This window comes from Anopheles gambiae, chromosome 2 (genome assembly GCF_943734735.2).
Source record: "Anopheles gambiae chromosome 2, idAnoGambNW_F1_1, whole genome shotgun sequence".
In the NCBI taxonomy this organism is placed as follows: Eukaryota; Metazoa; Arthropoda; class Insecta; order Diptera; family Culicidae; genus Anopheles; species Anopheles gambiae.
The window spans coordinates 54,035,501-54,056,138 of NC_064601.1; the positions used below are offsets into that span (position 1 = coordinate 54,035,501).

Below are 20,638 nucleotides of genomic sequence, written 5' to 3' on the forward strand. Positions count from 1 at the left end.
GCGGTTTGTCACTCTCGTGGCTATGCGCCTATAAACGAGTCTGTATTGACATTCAGGTTTTGTTGTGATTCCATTTTCGTTCGGGTTGATTGCGTGTAAATACTTGTGCCGTGCGGTTAGAAATTTATAGTTTTATTTGTGGGTTTGATTCTAATCCGTGCTGGCGTATTAAAACTTTCAGTCGGGTTCGTTCTAGTTGTGGCAAGAGCATTAGCAATTCCGGTACAGCTTTTGCACATCTGGTTCGATTTAGTGTGTGAGGACAAAATATGTGATGCAAAGACCGCACTCTCAATTCAAATGCAGTTTTGCCGGAAACCCTCGTGCTGCTAAATGTAAAAGATATTTGAAACGACGTTTGAGTGATCAGATTTTTAATTTATCAGATTTTGAGCTAGTGCTCGACAATTCCGATAACTTTAGGAGGTGATTTTTAATCTAGTCTTTTTGATGTAGTCCACGTGCTTGTGTGGTGGTTTGTTGGTGGAGCATGCACAATTGCGGTCCGGGTAGTTTGAGCGCGAAAAAACCCACTAATAATCATACGGGAATTCGAGCAGAAGATTTACAGCCAAAACGATGCACGTTTTCTTTCCTTTGACAGCACCGCTGTGCCGTGTTTGATTAGCATTAGAGAGTGTGCGGAAAGTGGACGAGCGTCGTCACGATAAGAAGTGGGTGCGTGCGCTGTCGCAAAGATGATGATGTTTTGTACCTTAGGTGGTCGATGGGAGTGCTTCAACAAAGCACTGTAATTGCAGGGAAAGTAATCGTACTCCGGTTCAAATCGGTGATTCGTTGCGTGTGTGTATAATGGCTAGCAGCAAGTGGTGCAGTGGTGTTATCGCACGAGCGCTCTCGTTTCCTTGAACCCGATTCGGTGGTTAAAAAACAACTGTGCTCTAAAATCGCAAGGCGTGGGCGCGGGGGGTGGGGTGCAAATAAAATCCCCCTCGGAAAACATAACACTTCCAGGCAGAAGCAGGCCCTCCAAAGCATGCTTTCCAGCAGTCGCTGTAGAACGGTTCCGAGCGTTCCGATCCACCGCGTTGGAAGTGAATCCATCCGGTCTGTGGACAGCGTGATGCCCAAGGACGAGATTGGTGGACTGAACGGTGCAAAGGGCGCTTCGCTGGTCGCCAACATCGGAAGTTAATGCATAGGTATGTATGGTGTCATCCTGTGGGAGTCGAACCGTGTGCGGGCGGCATAATGATACACATTAGATTAGGCACATGACCTTCGCTTTGATGTGCTGAGTATGGGACCATTTGGGTCAGGGGCAGAGAAAAAAACCCCGAGACAGGAATGATACAGATCGAAGTAGCTTGCCTCAAATCATGCGTGACGGGGCAAATGTATGGTGCTTATGTTTCGCGTTAAGAAACCATGACGACGACGGGCATGTAGCATTTGGTTTTATTAGTAGCTGTAGTGGCTACATAAGGAAATTGTTTCCAATGAACCATTTTGCATTCAAAGAAATTGTATTGGAAAAATACAACTGGCCCTCGCGATAATAGAGCTGTCGAGGTTTTTTTTTTGTATGAAAGGTATGCTAGCTGTGATAACATTCGTCACACATGTTATCTTCGGACACGTAATATGATACCATGTCGATTTCATTGTATTAAATCATAGAATGATACAGCGCTATTGGTTCATGGTGCTACTTTACTTTTATTAGATCGTATTCAGGAAATGTGAGGACTGTTGTGATTTTTATTTTGGTGAAATTTCATTAGAAATTTGACAAAAAAAAACACGAGCGAATGGTTGTTAAAATTACAACACTTCAGTATTTACTCAAGATGGTGAAATTCTATGATGCCTGTCGACCAAATAAAAATGTGTCCGCCAATGTCATATTTTTTTCTTCTTTTGAGTATTATAATTTATACGCATAGTTTCGCATACTAGTGAAGGTATTTCAATGAAGAAGTACCATATCTTTTATATCACCATTGTGCAAAGCTTACCTAGAGCCGGCAAGTATAGGAATGATTATCGATTTTCTCATCATGCCAAATCTGCTTCTATCCTGGGAGTGGAAATGGCATTTCTCGTACCGGAAAATGGGGCAGAGGACGGTCGGAGAACGCGAACCATTAAAATGGGACTATTTGAATGCAAACGTAAAAGAGTTGAAACCCCCACTCCCACTGGAGAGTCGGACGCATCTTAGTTCCCATCTTAACGGCGCCGTTAATGGTGACGCACGCCTCGTACATCCCAAAAAGCCGGGCGGTAGTGAGAATGTGAAGCATTTGTTTGGGTCGCTACAGATCGATTTTTCTTCCAACAATATCAGCACAACCACACACATTCGAGCGGAGATAGTTTCACGCAACAAAATTGTCAAAGTAATGCTAGTAATAGTAAGCAAACGATTGCACATGTTTGAAGCGTGTGGACGGTCATGCGGATGGCGGCAATATTCTATTGAATTTAATGGTTTATTGTTTGCTGGTTGACGAGGGGGAAATCTTGTAGTCAAACTCGTTTTGCTACATTTGATTCAGCTCCAGCTGGTTGGCAGTAGTAAGACAACCAAACGTCACCCATGATGTCATGTGGGGTAATGTGAGGGTGCAAAGCAAAAAGAAACACACTCACAGAAGACTTGCCACAGCTAATGATTGATAACTTAAATATCATGCTTGGATACGCACTCGACACTCGGCATTTGAGGTGTAAATTTGCGAGTCGTTTAGATACACTTTATTTCACAATTATAATAAAAGTAATGTAATGGTTCACAGGTGTGCTAGACACTTTTCTATCAAGCTTACGTACGGGCAAAGCCGTATTTGCCTGGGAAGGAGGAGCGCAAGTCATCCTTCACGATAACAGTCATCCCCTGCGAGAGCACATGTTCCGGTGAAAGAGTAGTTCTGGTCAGCAGTCAGGGCAAGCTATGAATGAACCGCGGTGTTGCCGAGAGAGCTTGGCGAGCTGGGAGAGCTTTGCCGCCTGCTGCTTGTGTGCATGTAGTATTGGTGGTTGCTACAACTTTACTCACGATTTTGCGTAAAAAGCGATGCGTTTATTTGACGATTTGAGTCGTCTCGCGCTCCACTTTGGGCGAGCGCTTTGGCAGAGGCTCTCTGTATAAGTTGCTCAACGCACCCCGGCAAAGAAAGCCAGTCGATTGTTGACAATTCGCGGGTTAGCATCGCAGCAACCGTAGTACGCGTCCGTTGAAACCGCCCGACCGGCGTTTGGCTCTGGCGCGGAAGTGCTGGCTCGGAAGGTAGTGAAGGTAGTGATTTGTTTTTGGTGATTGGGATTACTTTTGCACCGTGCACACACCGGTGGGCAAAACACACAAAATCATTCCAGGGCAGATCATTTTCTATGGCGTATGAAGGCAGCGTAGTGCAACGTGCGTGACATAACCAAAAGTGCGTCTAGTTAGTAGTTACGAGGGCGGGTGTCCCAGAACCACGTTACGCGATTATGAACCGTTGTGAAATTGGGCTGCCGGAAGGAACCAGCGGGAACTACTCACACGACAAGCACGAAGAAGTCGATAACATTGCAATACGTTAGCAATGTTTGAAATTATTCCAGACTGAGGCTTCGTTATATTTTGTTTTACAATTAGCATCGGTGACAGAATTGTTTAGGTTGTCGATATAGTACCGTGCACCATGCTTCGCCCTCGTTAATGTGACAGATTCTGTAGTAGGCGATGATATGCACAGTCGCGTAAAGAAACCAGTTGAAGTATATTTATGCGCAAAACCAAAACGGTCTCACTCTCTCATTGACCCATTCTAACTGCGGAGTCATTTTTTCTTTGTTTTGCTCAATGTGGTTTGGGTGTTTATTGTGGTGCCTTGTTATGTTATTCGATAGTCACCCGTGTTAGCCGTAAGTGTGCTGATGGTGGCTAATTTCCAAACATTGTAAGCCGGTGCTCCAAATCCAACTATGCGTCATAACGTTTGCTAAGAAGTTGATGGTGTTTACGAGAGTTGAATTTCCACCACGCGGTCCTTTTAAATTGTTAGAGCAATTATAATCACAATGCCTACCAGATCTATTTCTACAAATATTTTAGTTTTCGATTCATTCGTGGTTTGTAAAGTGTTTGCTCGATAGTGATCTTCAGCCATCAATCAACGATCGTCGAACATTTGATGCCTGAAATTTTGAACTAAGCTTATGGTATAACATTTTAATAATTTTGGTATCTAGATTAAACAACTGACTTTTAGTTAAAACTTCCTAGTACATGGTGGATCGTTCTTGTCTCAGTTTTGACGTAACACATGTGCGCGATGTGTAGAGCTTAAATACTAACTCACATTCCGATAGTGACAATGTTGCTTTGTTTGGTTGCGCAAGCAAAAATCTTCTTTCTAATTTGTCATGTTAATTGATATTGATTATTATAATTTTTTTTAATTGAAAAGCCTATCATCAAAACAACATTTTTTAATACGTCACATTGTATTTACTTCTGAGGGACAAATTTTTCACAAAGACAAGACAAATTGTTAACGGACTTTGCGACCCTTGATTTGGCGAACCGTGTCGCGTCGTTGCGCATTTGACGGACATGAACGATAAGATTTACCGGCCAGCCGTGGATGGCGGGAGCATTAGGGTGCGTGATAGAGGGAAACGCGGAAGGGCGGTTATGTTCCAAGCGGCAGAAGAGCAACGTTATCAGGCCGCCGTTGATAGATAGAACGGGAAGCTGAAGGCTGATTTGGTCGTACGATCATCGTACATGCATCGATCAATACAAAACTATTCGAACCCGCTCGTTGAAATTCCTTCCATCATTGGGTGCGGAAATGGTTTCACAATCGATTTAAACACCATCTAATCGGTTGTTAAATTGTTTGCCGCATTTTTGACAATCTTATCAAGTTAGATGTAGTCAATGAAGGGAATGTAGGTATACAGGCTTGCAATGGTTACCAAACAAGGAAGGAGAAATCAAGTTTGGTAAATGTGTCGGGCAGTTTAACCAATGAACTAACATTCGAACTATTATTGATCAGGTTGATTTAGTTTTTTGTCCTTTTTGTTGTAGCGTGACTTACCTTGAATATAAAGCTACTAACTTTGTAGCTATTCACCGCTGCTACATACGTATATGGACGTAAATTAAAACCTTGCTGGAGATAAACTATCGATTGTCGCGTTCGCTTCTGTCTTAATGTATTCAGTATTATTCGATTGATTTATACAACAACCTTCGATAAAAAAATCGAAGGATAACTTCTTCATCTACCAATGCGTGTTGAAACTATCACAAACAATCGATCTTTATTCTTCAAACAAATACGGCTTCACTATTTGAAAATGAATGTTAAACGATTTCGAATATGCTAAAGTAGAATTCCACTAGCGTATTCGTAAATGTAAGAAGCTGGTCGAAATTTAACAGAAAAGAGACGAATGTTGCTCAAACGCTCAAAGTATCTATAAGCAAAACAAACAACAACATATACTCAAGAAACTTGCTCAAAAACACTTCTAAGAAACACTTCACATAAGATCTTTGCTTCCGGTGGAACTCCGGTGAAACACGACGATCACTTTAGCCGATCACGTATGGCATTTTTTGTAAATTTTCTCACGCTCTCTATAGCGATCTCGTAAAAAATGTGTTTATGTTTCTGGTTTATTGCGCAAACGTCTATAAAAAAGTATCATCCGACAGTAAATCAAACCGATAAGAAGAATCGTCCAGCGGCGGGGGCCTGCTAATTAGCATCGGAGGTTTGCCGGGCGGGTGAGAGTGTCTGTGTACGTGTATGCACGCGTGTGGTGGGCTCGAGGCGGCGGTGTCGTGTCAAGAAAGCCGGCTTTTGGTTTGGCTTTGGTTTGGTGTTCCTCCAGTTGAACAAACAACTTTTTGCCAACAGGCTCGGCAAACCTCGCCGATCACTTCTTCCTCTCTTCTGCGGGCAAATGTGACGCAATTCCAAATCCTCGAAAGCACAGCCTGTGTGTGACACGCCACCCCAAACGCTTTCGCACTCTTCCTTCTGTTCTTCCCTTTCCGGACTGGATGTACTTTTACACAATTCGAGTGATCCACTGTGTGTGTGTGTGTGTGTTCCCCCTCCAAAGCGGCCCCCAAAGTGGTTTGTGAAGGTCAACACGTTGATCGTGCATTTGTTTGCTGCAGCAAGTGTTGCGGTTCGCTTTCGCTACAATCAGCTCTCGCGGGGCGCTACAACCCTTTTCGGCGAGAGAAGGTTCTTCCGATCGGTGCTCGATGCTAATGCTATGTAAATGGGAAACGTAACAAACACCGAGCAAACCGGTATCCGTAGCTGGGCACACAAAAACAATCGGAAAAGGAAAGAAACAAACAAAAATGCACATTCACCATCTCCCTCCGCCCTGGTACGGCTCCACCAGCACCAAAACAGACACCACCCGGCTTTCGTTTGCTTTCCGACAGTTAGTAAAAGCTACTAAAGCCGGTTCTCCACAAATCGTACGCACACGAATAATAAGAAGAAAATGAAAAGAGCTAAAAAACCGATTCGCAACCGAAGGAGGCTTTGCTTTGCGGTGCAATGTGCTCCGTAAGGTCATCATCATGCTTGGTTAGCTTAGTGCCCATAAACGTACTCAAGTTGTGTTTATTCCTAACCAGGGCAGAAGCTCTTCAAGAAATCAAATATAAAAAAAATGTATTCAGGTTAGTGTGCGTTTGTGTCAAATGATAAGAATGCGGGGAGAGGGGTGTGAGAGGCAACGCGGGCTGCTGGCGTGCGTTTGTTCTTCTTCGTCTATTCTGGAGCATGCTAAATGCACGTTTGCGTGTGGGTTGCCAGTAAAGTGTCGCTAATGTCCCGTCAAGTGGTCTGTTGACCGCATTTTACTTTTAATTCCGAGGCACGACGAATATGTTCAAGATGCTTAAGTTATGTTGGTTGACAAGCAAAAACAAAAAATCTATACAAAATATGTGCAACTTTTGCATCACATATTTTTGAATCCACCCAAACCAAGTGACTTTGGCGCCGGATAGACGGGTACGGATGAGCCTAGTACCATAGCCTCCCCCTTTTGTGCTTTGTCTCGGGATCCACTTTTCGCAACTTTGTTCGCATCGTTATTGTTCCCCCGTGTGCCCTATGAAGGGGGTGTGTAGTGCACACAAACACACACATATATATATATATATATATATATATGCAATAAATCATCCACTGCAGCTTCTTTAGCGGGATGGGAGGCTGTTTTTCGTACCACCAAACACGCCAGCGGTTTGATGACGACAATTCACACTACCCTATTAATGGTGTGTGCTAAAAGCCGGTCTCTTTCCTTTGCCCGATAAGCGGTTATTTCTAAACACAACACTAATCAGCTGGGTACATCTGGCCGCCACGAGTTTAGTCTGGCGGGCGGCCGAATTTCAGATTATCTAGCTTTTCGATCAAGAAGCTTCCACGGGATATAGGGCGGAGCAGTATCTCTGCGCCCACCGGAAGTACGGTTGCCTCTGACGTATCGTGGAAGATTCGCGATTGCCGCGTATTGCACACCGCACAAGTGCTCGGCATTGCGGTGAGTTGATTCACGATCGTCTGGAAAAATCTCGGCTGGTGTAATTTGTCAACTCATCTCTACCATTAAATACACACAGAGATACGTGATCTTTTCGCTAACAATCGAATACCATGAAGATTCCAGGGAAGATTCCAAAGGAAATCAGACCATTTACAGAACGGCATTATCTAAACCTGATTGTTCCACTATGAAAGGGTATTTACTCTATGATTATCATCATCACATAGAGTGAGCCTTATGATCTCCCGACAAATAGATCACAATTGACCAGAACGTCCGTTGGGTGTGTGTAAAAGCTTTTGGGGAAAAACTATTAGCAACAGGTATATAGTGCATATCAGAACAGTTGATTAGCACCTGCGTTGGCAGTTCCAGAGTGATCGCGATGATTGTGTAAAGGTGATAGACATCATTTAAGCTGTGTTCTTATGTTGCTTTTCTGTATCATTTTAAGCTTATCAATTACGGTTAAAGCTAGTGTTATAGTTTAAACAGTACAATATCAAACGGTGTATTTTCCTGTAATTCTATTTGTTTTTATTCAATAATAAGCTGACGGTCCCCTGGGGGGTCCGGTGCTACAGTCGTCAACTCGAACGACTCAATAACACGCACGTAATGGGTTCAAGCCCGGAATGGGCTCTGCAGTAAGGACTTTGACTATTCGGCTAAGTGGCAATTGAATAAAGTCTTGAAAGCCTGTATAGGCTGGCATGTCCGCGTAGGCCGTTTACGCCAAATAGAAGAAGAAGAAGCTTAAAAGAAGAAAATTACACAAGAAGAAAACAAAAATGAATGTAAGTAAAAGTACATAACAAAACAATAATAATGATATGTACTAGGAAAAAACAGTAAAATAACAAAATTTCATGAGCAAAACAAAACAAAACAAAACAAAATTCGATGAGTTTCAAAGTTTAAGATCGGCTCGTGCGACTGTTGTAAAATGTTACACGAACCGGCTCCTGTAAAGGAAGGACGCACGTGTTTGGATTCTTACTAGATTTGTCCCGCGTATCAAGGAGTCCCTCTCCCGGAATTTGTTAGGTAGGAATTTGTTTTTGTTAGCTCACTCAAGACCGTACCCGTGGCGTTATTTGGATAGATTTTCAATAATTGTTGAGTATATGGTTAAGTGGTACAAATAAGTCTAGTTAGTAAGTCTATATTAAGCTGGTAGGATGGATACATCTTACCCTCGTTTTACTGAAAATTAATATTTTAATTTTATTAATTTTAATTTTAATTTAATTTAATTTTTAATTAAATTAATTTAATTTAATTTTTTTTATTTTATATATTGCGATAAATCAACACAAAAGCTTCAGTGATGGAATTCTCACTAATAACCAAATTTAACACATTGAATTAACTTTTCCAAGCTAGAACTTCACTTAACATCGGTACATTTGGCTGCGCGCCTTGCGTGTACACCTTAGCACAAATAAATTGTTTCAAATTGCATGCTATTAGCTAGAAGAGCAACAGACAAATAGTAGCAGCATCCATTATTATCTGGTCATTTCCACCAATTTGGATGGCTTTGCTTGCACAACGCATGATAGGGGGGAAGAGTGTACTGTTCTGCCAACAAACATGGCACAGTCCGTCCAGCCACTTGATCATTTCTCGCCTATTTGTCAACATGTAATTGTTTTACAATTGTTGTGACGTGCGCCATACCAACCATGCGGTGATAATTACATGCAACTACGGTTCCTATGGCAATGTGTCTCAGCTCGTTTATTTGTTCCCACCCAAGCAACCCATTCTTCTGCGAGTGCATTCTGTGGGTGCGAAGTGTTTGCAAAAATGCATTACCTTGCATATCGATTGTCTCGTATTGTGTAGGCAGGCGGAAGCGTAGCTTACCTGAATGTTAATTGTCGTGCTTTAAAATGCGTTCGTCACTTAAGCTATAATGTTACCTGTTAGCCGTTTGCCTGTTTGCGTTGTTTTGTTGTTCGCCGGGGTGTGTGTGTGTGCGGAGCCCCTCTGTGTTGTTTTCTGTTGACAAACGTTTCCAGTGCCATGGCATGCCATGACAGGCCATCCGGGGGTGTATCATCCTTGCAGGGGGACGTCAATAGACGGTGGGTAGCACGTGAGTAACGGTCAGCTGCATAATGGCTGCATATGATTGCATTTCAAACGGTCAGCAAGTAAGTGGTAGGATGAACGGGGGGCAATCAAGGGCGAAGAATTATGATTACCATTCGGTACTGTTCTAGGGTGCTTCCTACGCATTTTTCATGTCAAACAAATGTAGGCATTACCAAAGCAAGTCGTCAACGCACGTGTTTAGGATAGTGTGTTCGGTGGAAGAGTGTTATTTACAATGAGGTGTAAACATGGAGATCAAAAGCAATAGCAAATGGTTGTTAAATATTTGTGAAAAGAAATTTAGTTTACATTTTTTTTACTGCAAAATGGACCACGTGATATACATTTTTGTGACGATTTTGTTGTACACTGTACACGCGTATGTGTAAAGATAAAGGGGCAGGATAGTCGTGCAACGGAATTCTTGAAGCTACAGTGAACCCTCTCTTATTTGAGAATAAGAATAAGATGAATAAGAGGGGTTTTCAAATTACAGAGGTTGAAAGTGAATGAAAGGTCCATACAAACAAGAAAGAGACAGAACATTTAGTAGCCTTAACTGTTGCTATAGGAAACTGCGAACAGAATCGCTAATTTGAGCATACATCTTTCAATAACCATGGCAACACCATACTCAAATAAGAGGGACACAGATTTCAGAGGTTTTCCAAATTAGAGGAACAAAAATGTACTGGAAATCAAGGGACTGTGCAAAATGTTCAAATAAGAGAGGTTTTTCAAATTGGAGAGGTGTCAAATAAGAGAGGGTTCACTGTAGGGGAAGGTAGGTAAAGACGGACACTGCGGGTAAGATGGACACTTCTCATAAATGCATGAAAAAGGTAATTTTCGAGTAATTCAACAATGTAGAATCCAAACTGATGGTAAAACAACACATTTGAGAACATTTTTGGCATAATATATATAAAATTGGTTAAATCCACGAACAAAACAAATTTTCAATCATGTGCACCCTTGTCATGTGCATCTAATTTGACTACTGCCGATCTTAAGCTCTACAACTTGTATTGTTTATATTTCCGGAAGTTTTATTTCATGAATGAGTTGTCGTGATCATTAATGAAAAAACTGGCGAAAGAACGAGGGTAAAAGCAATACAAAATATTGTTTTCTGGTGATTTAAACATTCTGACATCAAAGCGGGAAAGACGGACACCTTGTTGTAGGGAAAGATGGACACCGAATTTATTGATTTTTTTACTTCTTATATCAATTGGTGATGAATATATTTCTTCAAATACCTTAAAAAAGGGTAATCCGATGCTATAAATCAATCAGTAACTAGAGAAAGTATTGAAATAAGCGAGAAATGAAACACCGGTCAAAATAGTAGCCATTCGTTATGCTATTACACGCTCGACGCTGATGAGGCGCTTCACGAAATCCAATATCTTCTCACGACTTGGACAACTTTAAGCAATAAAAAGATGAGGCATTTATACGACATTGTTCAGGAATAGATGAGAAATTCTATTGGATTACAAAAATCAAATGTTGAATTTTGACATGGAGGAAAATGGATTAAACTATTAACAAGTCCCCCCTGAAAACTGGGGTCGTGGACTTTTTGCGGAGTAATTTTCTAAAAGGAAGTTCTAGACTGTTGTTCTGTAAGCTGGAGCAACGTCAGCTGTAAGTGCGCGATATGTCAATAATGCTTTAGATGCTGCATTATACGATATATTACAAGCGCCGTTTACAATTCCTAAATTCATGGCTGAATGAATCGCCGTTGCAATAGACCAAGAATTGGTTTATAAACGTACCAGGACGTGGAAAGCGATAGAATTTGTTAAAATATTGTAAAACTCTTCACTTTCTAACCTTTTCTACAGGTGTCCATCTTACCCTTCATGGTGTCCATCTTTCCCGTATCAGGTGTCCGTCTTACCCGAACATTTCAAAACTGCACGAAAAAAAACATGTTTTTCATTCATGAAAAAAAACGCAAAAATCGATGGAAACTTAAAATTTTTAACACATTTTTCTGATAAAACATGAGTGTAAGATAATGTATGCACATTTTTATGGTCGTTGCACTTATATATCCCTAGATTTTTACCATTTCCCTTAACGTGTCCGCCTTTACCTACCTTCCCCTATATTACTATAGTTGTTGTTGTTATTGTTGTTGTTGGGACGATTCCGGCATCAGGTTGATTCTCAGCACTCTCAGCACGCAGTTATATGGACTTATGATGCCACAAACACAACAAGCCCAACAGGCTTGCGATGGTCGGAACAATCGATTTGTGATGACTTCTTAATCGTTTCACTCTTACTCGATAAAGCATTTTAATGGATTCAATTAAGAGCTGAGAAACCCTCCAGTGGGAAGGAAAGTCGACGTCCACGACGACGATGATGATGATGATTGGAGCAGATAGGGATAATGTTGGATGTTTGGGGTGTTATGGGACCATGCAACCATGGTGGATCGGTCTTTATTTTTGTCTCTACGCATGGTGGTGGTTCCCGTTCCCGTTCGCTACCCGTTTAATTCCCGGCGATCGCGAGGTCATAATCATTGATATTGCATGGGTTTTCGATGTCGATGCTTCCCACTCGTAGATATGCCCCTATATCTCAACCGAGCCGGACCAAATTAATTGGAACCATATTAAAGTGTCGTCCACAAGGACACTCGTGTGCTGTGGTAATGGCCCGGCCCGGCCCAGCCGTTAGTCATTTTTCCCGAGCAATTAGATGCGGTTGAGGTTGAGGGTCTAACATATTGAATCGTTTCGTTTGTTTGTAGAGACGCTGGTTGATTTGAGAGAAAAGAAGGAAAAAAGTATGCCGGCGACTGACGCGCTTCTCGTGATGCGTGACGGCGGGAACCATTTGGTGACATCTAGAAACTATTATGCTTTATTGTGAAATCGATCCATTATGGCGATGAACAAGAAGAAGAGTTGAGAACCGTTTTTGGAATGTCGTTTATGACTGTGGCCTACGAGTTTGAATAATCCATATGTGATGATATAGTTTTGTTTGGAGGGTTTGAGAAGAGATCGTTCATGTTTATGCCTGATGCGTGAATTGTTGTTATCGTACCTTTTATGTTTACTTTTGACTATTTTTTAAATTTTTTTTTATTTATACTTATATTTATACTTTATTAAATTTTACTGTTAGTGGATAAATACAAGGTTGCGATCATGTTAAAAGCGCTTTAGTTTGTCATTATATTGAAATTATGATAAAATGTTCAATCATAATATATTAAAACTAAAATGGTTTGTTGTTTAATAATCCACTGTATCCCATACACATTTTCGATATCAATATAGCTTAATAAATACCAGTGTGGAATGTAATTGTTTCCCCCATTTTTACTCCATTTCTAACAGATAATACCATCACCATTCTGCTTGCTGCTGCAATACTGCCTAGCTGCTAAACTTCAACTACTGCCCTGCAGCGGGAAACAGAACGACCCATCATCTTCTGCCCACTGGCGCGCATCCCGCTTGTTGATACCCGCTGTTAACGTTTGCATTCCGCACTGTTCGACGGTGTAGTAGTAGTGGTGGCCAAATGAGTGTTCGACAGGGAGTAAACTTGCCTGCAATTGTTGAATGTGTAGTGATCGACAGGATCGCATTGGATGCAGAGTAGCGTGGTGCAGCCGTACCCCACCGAAAACGCTGACCGAGGTGTTGACCAAGTGCCGTGTTCGTGAGGAGAGCCGGTGGCATATACAGCAACCTTTTGGCCAATGCAACCAACGCGACCGGCGGTTGTGTTTCGGTGTTTAATTCACCGGCCCGTTCTGTTCCTTTCTTTTGGAGTGGTTAATTTGGATTGTTTGCTTTAAGCGCCTCATTTCCGTATCCCATTTGTTGTTTGAGTTTGCCGAAAAGTTTAGTTACAGTTTACAATTTATTATTGCATTGCGTCGTTGTACTTTAAAAACTGTGCGTGTGTGTACTGGAGCAAGCCACCATAATCAACACACGCCGTATTTGGTTTGGTTATGCGCGGATTGAGCCATTTCTTTTGCCATTAGGCACGCAACACGTCGCATTTGTTCATTATTTGTGCTCGCAATTGTTTTAAGTTTGTTGTGTTTGGATGGGTAGAAACTCGCTTAGAATGGATGAGAAGGAAGTGAACTTTTTGCCGAAGCCGAAGATACCGAAGGTGGGATGCTTCCGTGCGATCTGTGGTAAGTTACTTTCCCGTCGATGGTGTAATGTGCCCCAGTCCTTTATGTCGTGGGGGGGGGGGGGAGGGTGGTGCAAGGGTTATGTGATATGTTTGTCCATCATGCGTGTATTCCCAACTAACAAAATCGACATGCTTTCTCGATCCTGCCTAATAGATCGGTAAACCTGAGAGAGCGAGAAAGTATGTTGATTTTGTCGCTTGGGTGATGTTGCATTTCAATCATCCATACTTCATTTCCCATACTTTCATCCACAAGCGCACTGAAGGTTACTGGAGACACTAAGTGGGATTATGTGCGTTTTCTGAAGAAAAACAGAGGAAGTTCGGAATAGTTTAGCAAAACAAATTCGACAATTCTGGAGATACACGGTATCTATTTTCAAATCGCCGAACAAAGGCAGTGCGCACAAGACGAAAACGGGGATAACATTACGGCATTAACTTTGAATATCAGCGTGTATATCTGTGTGTGTAAAATGGAATCGGCACATGTTCATGTTCGCGACAAAGGTTAGCAATGTTTCTTGTTTCAAGGTGCAATGATTGCCCGGTGTGGAGACTAACAAACCGACTTTAATATTTGTAGTTTGCGCAAGGTAGTTACACTGGGGAGTTTTGTGAGCATAATTAGCATGAAACGGTTTATACTAATTGGAGGGGTGGAAATGATCTGTAATCTGTCTGTGGTTGACAGTCTGAGAAAAATGCATGTCTTCATGATTCTCAATTCTTCACTAACTTGTATGCTTTAGGTACTGTTCGTAAACGTTTGGGGAAAACGATTCTCGATCGGTAAAGTAGAACCAAATTAACCCATTCCTACTGACACAACGATGTAGTTCTAAGATAACAAATCCTTATTGTGTGACTGCATTCTTTTACATGATTAATTGAAACAAACGTTTGATAACTTGTATGTAGTTCGGTATACAGTGATAGTAGTAACGTTATTTTCCTCCCACGCCCACTTTCCACTCTCTCAGATCGCATCCCAGCCCGGTTGGTGCTGTACTTCCTGTCCTGGTCCGGGTTTCTGGTGTCGTTTGTAATGCGCAACGATATCAACTTTGCCCTGGTGGCGATGGTGCAGGATCCGAGCGCGAACACAACCGGCAGCGATCACTGTAACACGCTCGTGAACGATGTGCCCTCCCTGGAGGAGGGCGACAACTACAACTACACGCTGTCGGTGGCCAACGCTACCACCACCGTGCTGCTGGACGGGCCCGCGTCCATCGACGACATCAAGTTTGACTGGGACTCGACCGTGCAGGCCGTCATCAAATCGTCCTTCTACTGGTGCTACGTACTGTCGCAAGTGGTCGGAGGCGTTGCTACCCAGTACTTCGGCACGAAGAATGTGTTCGGATGGTCCCAGTTTCTGACGGCGGCCTGCAGCTTGCTGATACCGCACGCGGCCGATCTGCACTACGGTGCGGTGATTCTGCTGCGCTCGGTGCAAGGCTTCGCCAGCGGGCTCACCTGGCCAGCCATGTACGCGATCGTGGGCTACTGGATACCGCCGGTCGAGCGGAGCCGCTTCATGAGCAGCTTCCAGGGCTTCAGCATCGGCATCGGGCTGACGTACCCGCTGTGCGGGTTCATCATTGCCCACTTCGGGTGGCGCCAGGTGTTCTACACGACCGGCACGATCGGCATGGTGTGGTGCGTGTTTTGGTACCTGCTGGCGTACAACACACCGCAGGAGCATCCGCGCATCACGCCCGAGGAGCTGGAGTACATCGAGCTGAACGTTAGCGAGGACATTAAGAATGGGCAGGGCATGCGGGTACCGTGGCGCCGCATCTTCACCTCGATGCCGGTGTGGGCCATCGGGCTGACCACGTTCGGGCGCATCTGGGTGCACTACACGTTCATCATGTCCGGGCCGGAGTACATGCAGAAGATCTTCTGCTTCGACATCCAGCAGAACGGACTGCTGTCCGGTGCGCCATTCCTCTGCTCCTATCTGTCCTCCGTGCTGTTCTGCTACGTGGCGGATCTGCTGATGGACAACAAAACGCTGACGCTCACCAACGTACGCAAGCTGTTCACCGCCCTGTCCCAGATCGTGCCCGGCGTGTTGGTGCTGCTGGTCGGGTACCTCGGCTACCAGATCGTGACAGTGCTGATACTGTGGTTCATCGCGGTCACCTTCATCACGGCGTCGTATGCCGGCGCAATGGCCAACATCGTCGATATTGCCCCGAACCTGGCCGGACCTGTGTTGGCTTTTGCTCAGACCATTCATATGACGGCTTCCTTCTTACAGCCACTTGTGACCGGCTTCATGGTGACTGATTCGGTAAGTACGCTTGCGATGTTCCTCGTAATTGCGCAACAAATAAACAATATCCTCTTCTGCATTGCTTGTACGTACTTCCGCAGCAAAACATCAACCAATGGCTGCACGTGTTTGGCGTATCGTCGGTGGTGGCCATCAGTACGTACCTAATTTACCAGGTGTTTGGCACGGCCGAGATACAGTCGTGGAACTATCCGGTGCCCGATCCGGAGGTAACATCCTCAGACGATTCGGCCGTCATCGCCAACCAGCCAATGATAAAGGTGGAACCAGGACTTAAGTTTGACGACGACGATGACGAGGACGATGACGATTGAGGAGCCAGCCTGCACGCGGTTGCGGCGCAATAGGATAGGAATATCGTTCTTTCTGTGGCACTTCTGTGACAACAATTATTAACACTTAACGTACGTTTAGCCAAGTTACTTGTATGGCAAAGTGAAGGAGTGAAGGAGGTGCAACAAAAATTCCACTTAAAATGTAATTTAACCAGAATTGGTACGCAGTGCAGGCGGGTGGGCGGGAGATGTGTGTACCATGCTGGAAGCAGAGAAACATGTGATTAATTGAATAAGCGACGAAGCGAACGGATAAGAAATCAACGTTGAACAGATGGGTGTGAAATGAAACAAGAAATCAGGGAAAACATAGAATGTGGCAGTTGTACGTGTGTACGTGTATGTGTGGATGTGTGTGTATGTATGTGTATGTGTGGATGTTGATGCAAAAGCAAGCATCTCTCTGTATGCAGGAATGTACAGGAAAGCGTTATCCAGAGGATACTTGGATGTAGTAAAACACAGCCACACACACACACCTACATACATACACAAGAAAGTTAAATCTGGAAACCAAAAACAGATTGGTTTATCGTTAACATAGATGCATAATGAAGCGGGGGGTGCGTACAATTATATCCTCTATTTGATATAGAATGATTAATGATTCGATACAAAAATGAAGGCAAATTAAGGGATAAAATTTTTAACGTCCGTTTAGAATATAACATGCAAGCTGGAAAGGGAAACAAATGTCAAAAACACGGACACACACACCAAACACTCCGGCTACATATATGAAATCGGTATACTCTCCTAAAGGAGATTCGTTTCTTACATTGCCATTTGACGTAATTGCAAAGGTGTTTTTTGTTTTGTTTCGTGTATGATTAAGTTGGACCCATATTGTTGTTTTCTTATTTTCTGTGACTTAGTTTAACCGCAGGACTCACCACAGCATAACACGGAGCGCAACATTACAACTGACGGCTTCCAAACGCGCAATAAAACGCTTGCGGAAGGAGGTGAAGTGTTTCATTACCTGTCGGTCATCGCAGTAGGTTGATAGCTTTTCTACGAGCAATGAGCGGCCTACTAAGGACATTCAAAACATGTTACCAGCAAAGAAGCGTTTTCTGAAGCGTTTGGCAGCTGTCAGTTGTTATGTTGCGCTCCGTGTTATGCTGTGTGGAGTCCTGTGGTAATGGTTAGTTTCCTCTACTTCGATTGCGTATCGGTTGTTTCGGTTAGGCTTAGTATATGCTTTTTTCAGCAACCAGACAGCATTATACAATACTTTAGTTTAGTTTAGCGGTGTGTACACATATTACGGACATATTATGGGCGTAAACAGTTATAAGAATTAGGATTAATCGTTTAGAATTGTTATCACACCCGCTGGGCCATGCAATCGTCGTCTTATTGTTGCATTCGTTGCACGGACAATAAGCACCTATGCGGTTCCATTAAATCGAAGCCAATTGTGGGAAAAAAACAAACAAATCGCATCTACATATATATATATATAAACTTTTTCAATATCTGTCGCTCCCCTTTCCCTCTCCCGGGATTAACTCTGTTAAACTACACGTGCCTATATGAAAAACGAAAAAAATACTGGAATTTCTTTCGTGCAGAAACACACTGCAAAGGATACTTTTCATCCCGAATAGAAATGTTCTTCGATTTCCATAGAGAGGGAGTGAATGATAATAGATTTAATAATAAAACAGTGAGGCAAAAACCCTCCTAATGCGCATGCATTGAACTTTCCGTGCAAAATTTAAGAATCTTACAAATGGGTCCGAGCGTAGTAAGCGTTGAAATGTAACCATTCTGCCGTTTCTGTTTATGACTTACCACCAACCATACCAACACGATGCAACACTGAAGAACGCGTTATATTCGTAGTAGTGTGCGTAGAGCAGGGCAAATACTTACCGACTCACCGATTGTTCATTGGTGGTATGGTGGTGTGTGTGTGTTGCTGATGCTGTTGGTACCATTTGTGATCTCAGTCGAATGTTTCAATCAATTTCAACCACTAAATGGCAAACACACACACACGCATCCTTCGGAACGTCTTACTACCATTACCTAACTTACCTTATGAATAATAGCAATAGTTTAGAGTTATTGAATCATTGTCATTGAATGGAATCCCATTTACCCACAAACTGTACGAACGAAACATTGTAGAAACGCCGACCAGGCTAGAGTGGTACACGAAATTCAAACATACAAACAAACAAACAAACATAGAAAAAATATATATCGAATCAATCAATGAACCACAGCACAAAAATGCTCAATAATATCTCCCTCATCGGATGGTTTATGCTCGAGTCTTGCTAAAATATTGATGCTTACACGTACATATAGGGTCGAGTTTCCTAAAAATTTGGTATATTGTAAGAATGCTCTCGGTTGCTCTGTACGTAAGTGTAAACCCCGTTAAAGACTTTCTACTTGATGACACTATGGATGTTGTGCATGTGCAAATATAGCAAAAGTATTACAATAGTAATACATTTACTGTATTTTAATCATTTTGTTTCAGATTACCGTCACTAGTAACTTAACTGTCTGCTATAGCTATTACTGGTTCTTAATACCCTTAAATAAGAAGACGGCGGTGTGGTGCACTCATAAAATGAGTCGATTGTAGGCGACGGCTCTGAGCTTAGTGCAACATGTATTTGGTAAATTTCGACGCAACTGTTTTTAAGGTCAAATTATGCGACAAACAACACATGTCATCTCTTTATTTGACTTCAAAGCCGCATATGATAGCATAGCCAGGGTAAAACTGTACGACGCTATGAGCTTATTTGGAATCCCGGTCAAACTGATACGGCTAGTTAGCATGACTATGACCAACGTTACTTGTCAGGTAAAGGTGTATGGAAAACTCTCAGGGCCTTTTGCTACCACCGAAGGTCTGCGTCAGGGGGACGGGCTTGCCTGTCTCCTATTCAACCTGGCGCTAGAGAGGGCCATCCGCGACTCGAGGGTGGAGACTACGGGAACCATCTTCTATAAGTCAACGCAGAATCTGGCATACGCTGATGATATAGACATCAGTGGTCTGCGGCTCTCCTATGTAGCAGAAGCAGGCAAGCCGCAGACTACCAAAGGCTACTCGGATTGCAGATAAACGAGGCAAAGACCAAACTGATGGTGGTAACATCAGCGGACCTACCAATAAATGATCATAATCAACGTAGGCGTGACGTGCAGATAGGTGAACGCACTTTTGAAGTCGTATCACAATTCACCTATTTTGGTCAAAGGTCAGCAACGACAATAGCAAAGTTGCGCGCAAGGATGCTGGCTGCCAACCGGTCATTCTACAGCCTGAAAAAATCAGTTCACCTCAAAGAACCTGTCGCGACGGACGAAGCTGGGACTATGTATCTCTCTCTCTCTCTCTCTCTCTTGTTAGCCTGCTAGAGCACGTCGATGTGACATGGCTCGGTCAACAACATTTCTGCAGGATGCTCGGTCCCTGGCTGCAGCCTCCCATGCATGTAGACACCCGATCTCCGTTAGGTCTCGTTTCGCTTGGTCCAGCCATCGAGGTTGCTCACCTACGTCTAGTGCCGAACTGGGGGTTGCTGTCAAACACCTTCTTGGTGGGACATGAGTCCGGCATCCTCATGGCATGCCCGAGCCATCGTTCCCTGCCAGCCTTCGTCAACGTCAGGAAGCACGGTTCACCGTACAGCTCGTGCTCCATGCTCGAACACACCGCCAAAGATGGTCCGGAGAATACGTCGCTCAAACACGCCCAGAGCGTTTGCATCCTCCGCTCGAATGGTCCAGGACTCGCGTCCGTAGAGGACCATTAGGTAAATCAATGTGCGATATATCTCACATTTCGTACGGGCTTGAAGTCTTCTGGATCTCAACAGTCGGTGAAGCCCATAGTATGCACGATTCCCCTGCACATTGCGCCTCCGGATTTCGCTGTTGATGTCGTTGTCCGAAGTAACGACCGTCCCGAGATAGCAGAACTCCTTTACCACCTCGAGACTGTCGCCGTCAACTAATACACTGCTTCCCAGATGGTCTCCGGCTAGCAGGTACTTCGTCTTAGTCGGATTGATCTTCAATTCAATACTTGCTGCTTTGCGTTTGAGTCGGGTGTACGCCTCACACACCTTCGCTGTTGTCTAGCCGATGATGTCGATATCATCCGCGA

General features: G+C 43.4%; 1 protein-coding gene across 8 annotated transcripts; it reads left to right on the forward strand.

Annotated features, from left to right (window-relative positions):
* Positions 1-60: 60 nt before the first annotated feature.
* Positions 61-18,739, forward strand: LOC1274546 (vesicular glutamate transporter 3). 8 transcript variants are annotated; one of them, XM_061643339.1, is made up of 5 exons: positions 61-115; positions 605-1,163; positions 13,032-13,849; positions 14,835-16,156; positions 16,240-18,739. In XM_061643339.1, exons 3-5 carry the CDS (start codon positions 13,756-13,758, stop codon positions 16,471-16,473), a joined length of 1,650 nt encoding a protein of 549 aa, XP_061499323.1. In that variant the 5' UTR covers positions 61-115; positions 605-1,163; positions 13,032-13,755; the 3' UTR covers positions 16,474-18,739. The 8 variants fall into 8 exon arrangements, with proteins under 8 accessions (XP_061499323.1, XP_061499318.1, XP_061499324.1 ...); XM_061643334.1 differs by having other exon boundaries at positions 67-95; XM_061643340.1 differs by adding an exon at positions 14,108-14,361 and having other exon boundaries at positions 79-1,163.
* The last annotated feature ends 1,899 nt before the right edge of the window (positions 18,740-20,638 follow it).

What these genes read in the sequence shown, in the direction of transcription:
- LOC1274546 (XM_061643339.1), top strand. Translation starts at nt 13,756, where the DNA reads ATGGGTAGAAACTCGCTTAGAATGGATGAGAAGGAAGTGAACTTTTTG. An exon ending in ATGCTTCCGTGCGATCTGTG is followed by an intron (nt 13,850 to 14,834) that starts GTAAGTTACTTT and finishes CCACTCTCTCAG; the next exon opens with ATCGCATCCCAGCCCGGTTG. An exon ending in GCTTCATGGTGACTGATTCG is followed by an intron (nt 16,157 to 16,239) that starts GTAAGTACGCTT and finishes GTACTTCCGCAG; the next exon opens with CAAAACATCAACCAATGGCT.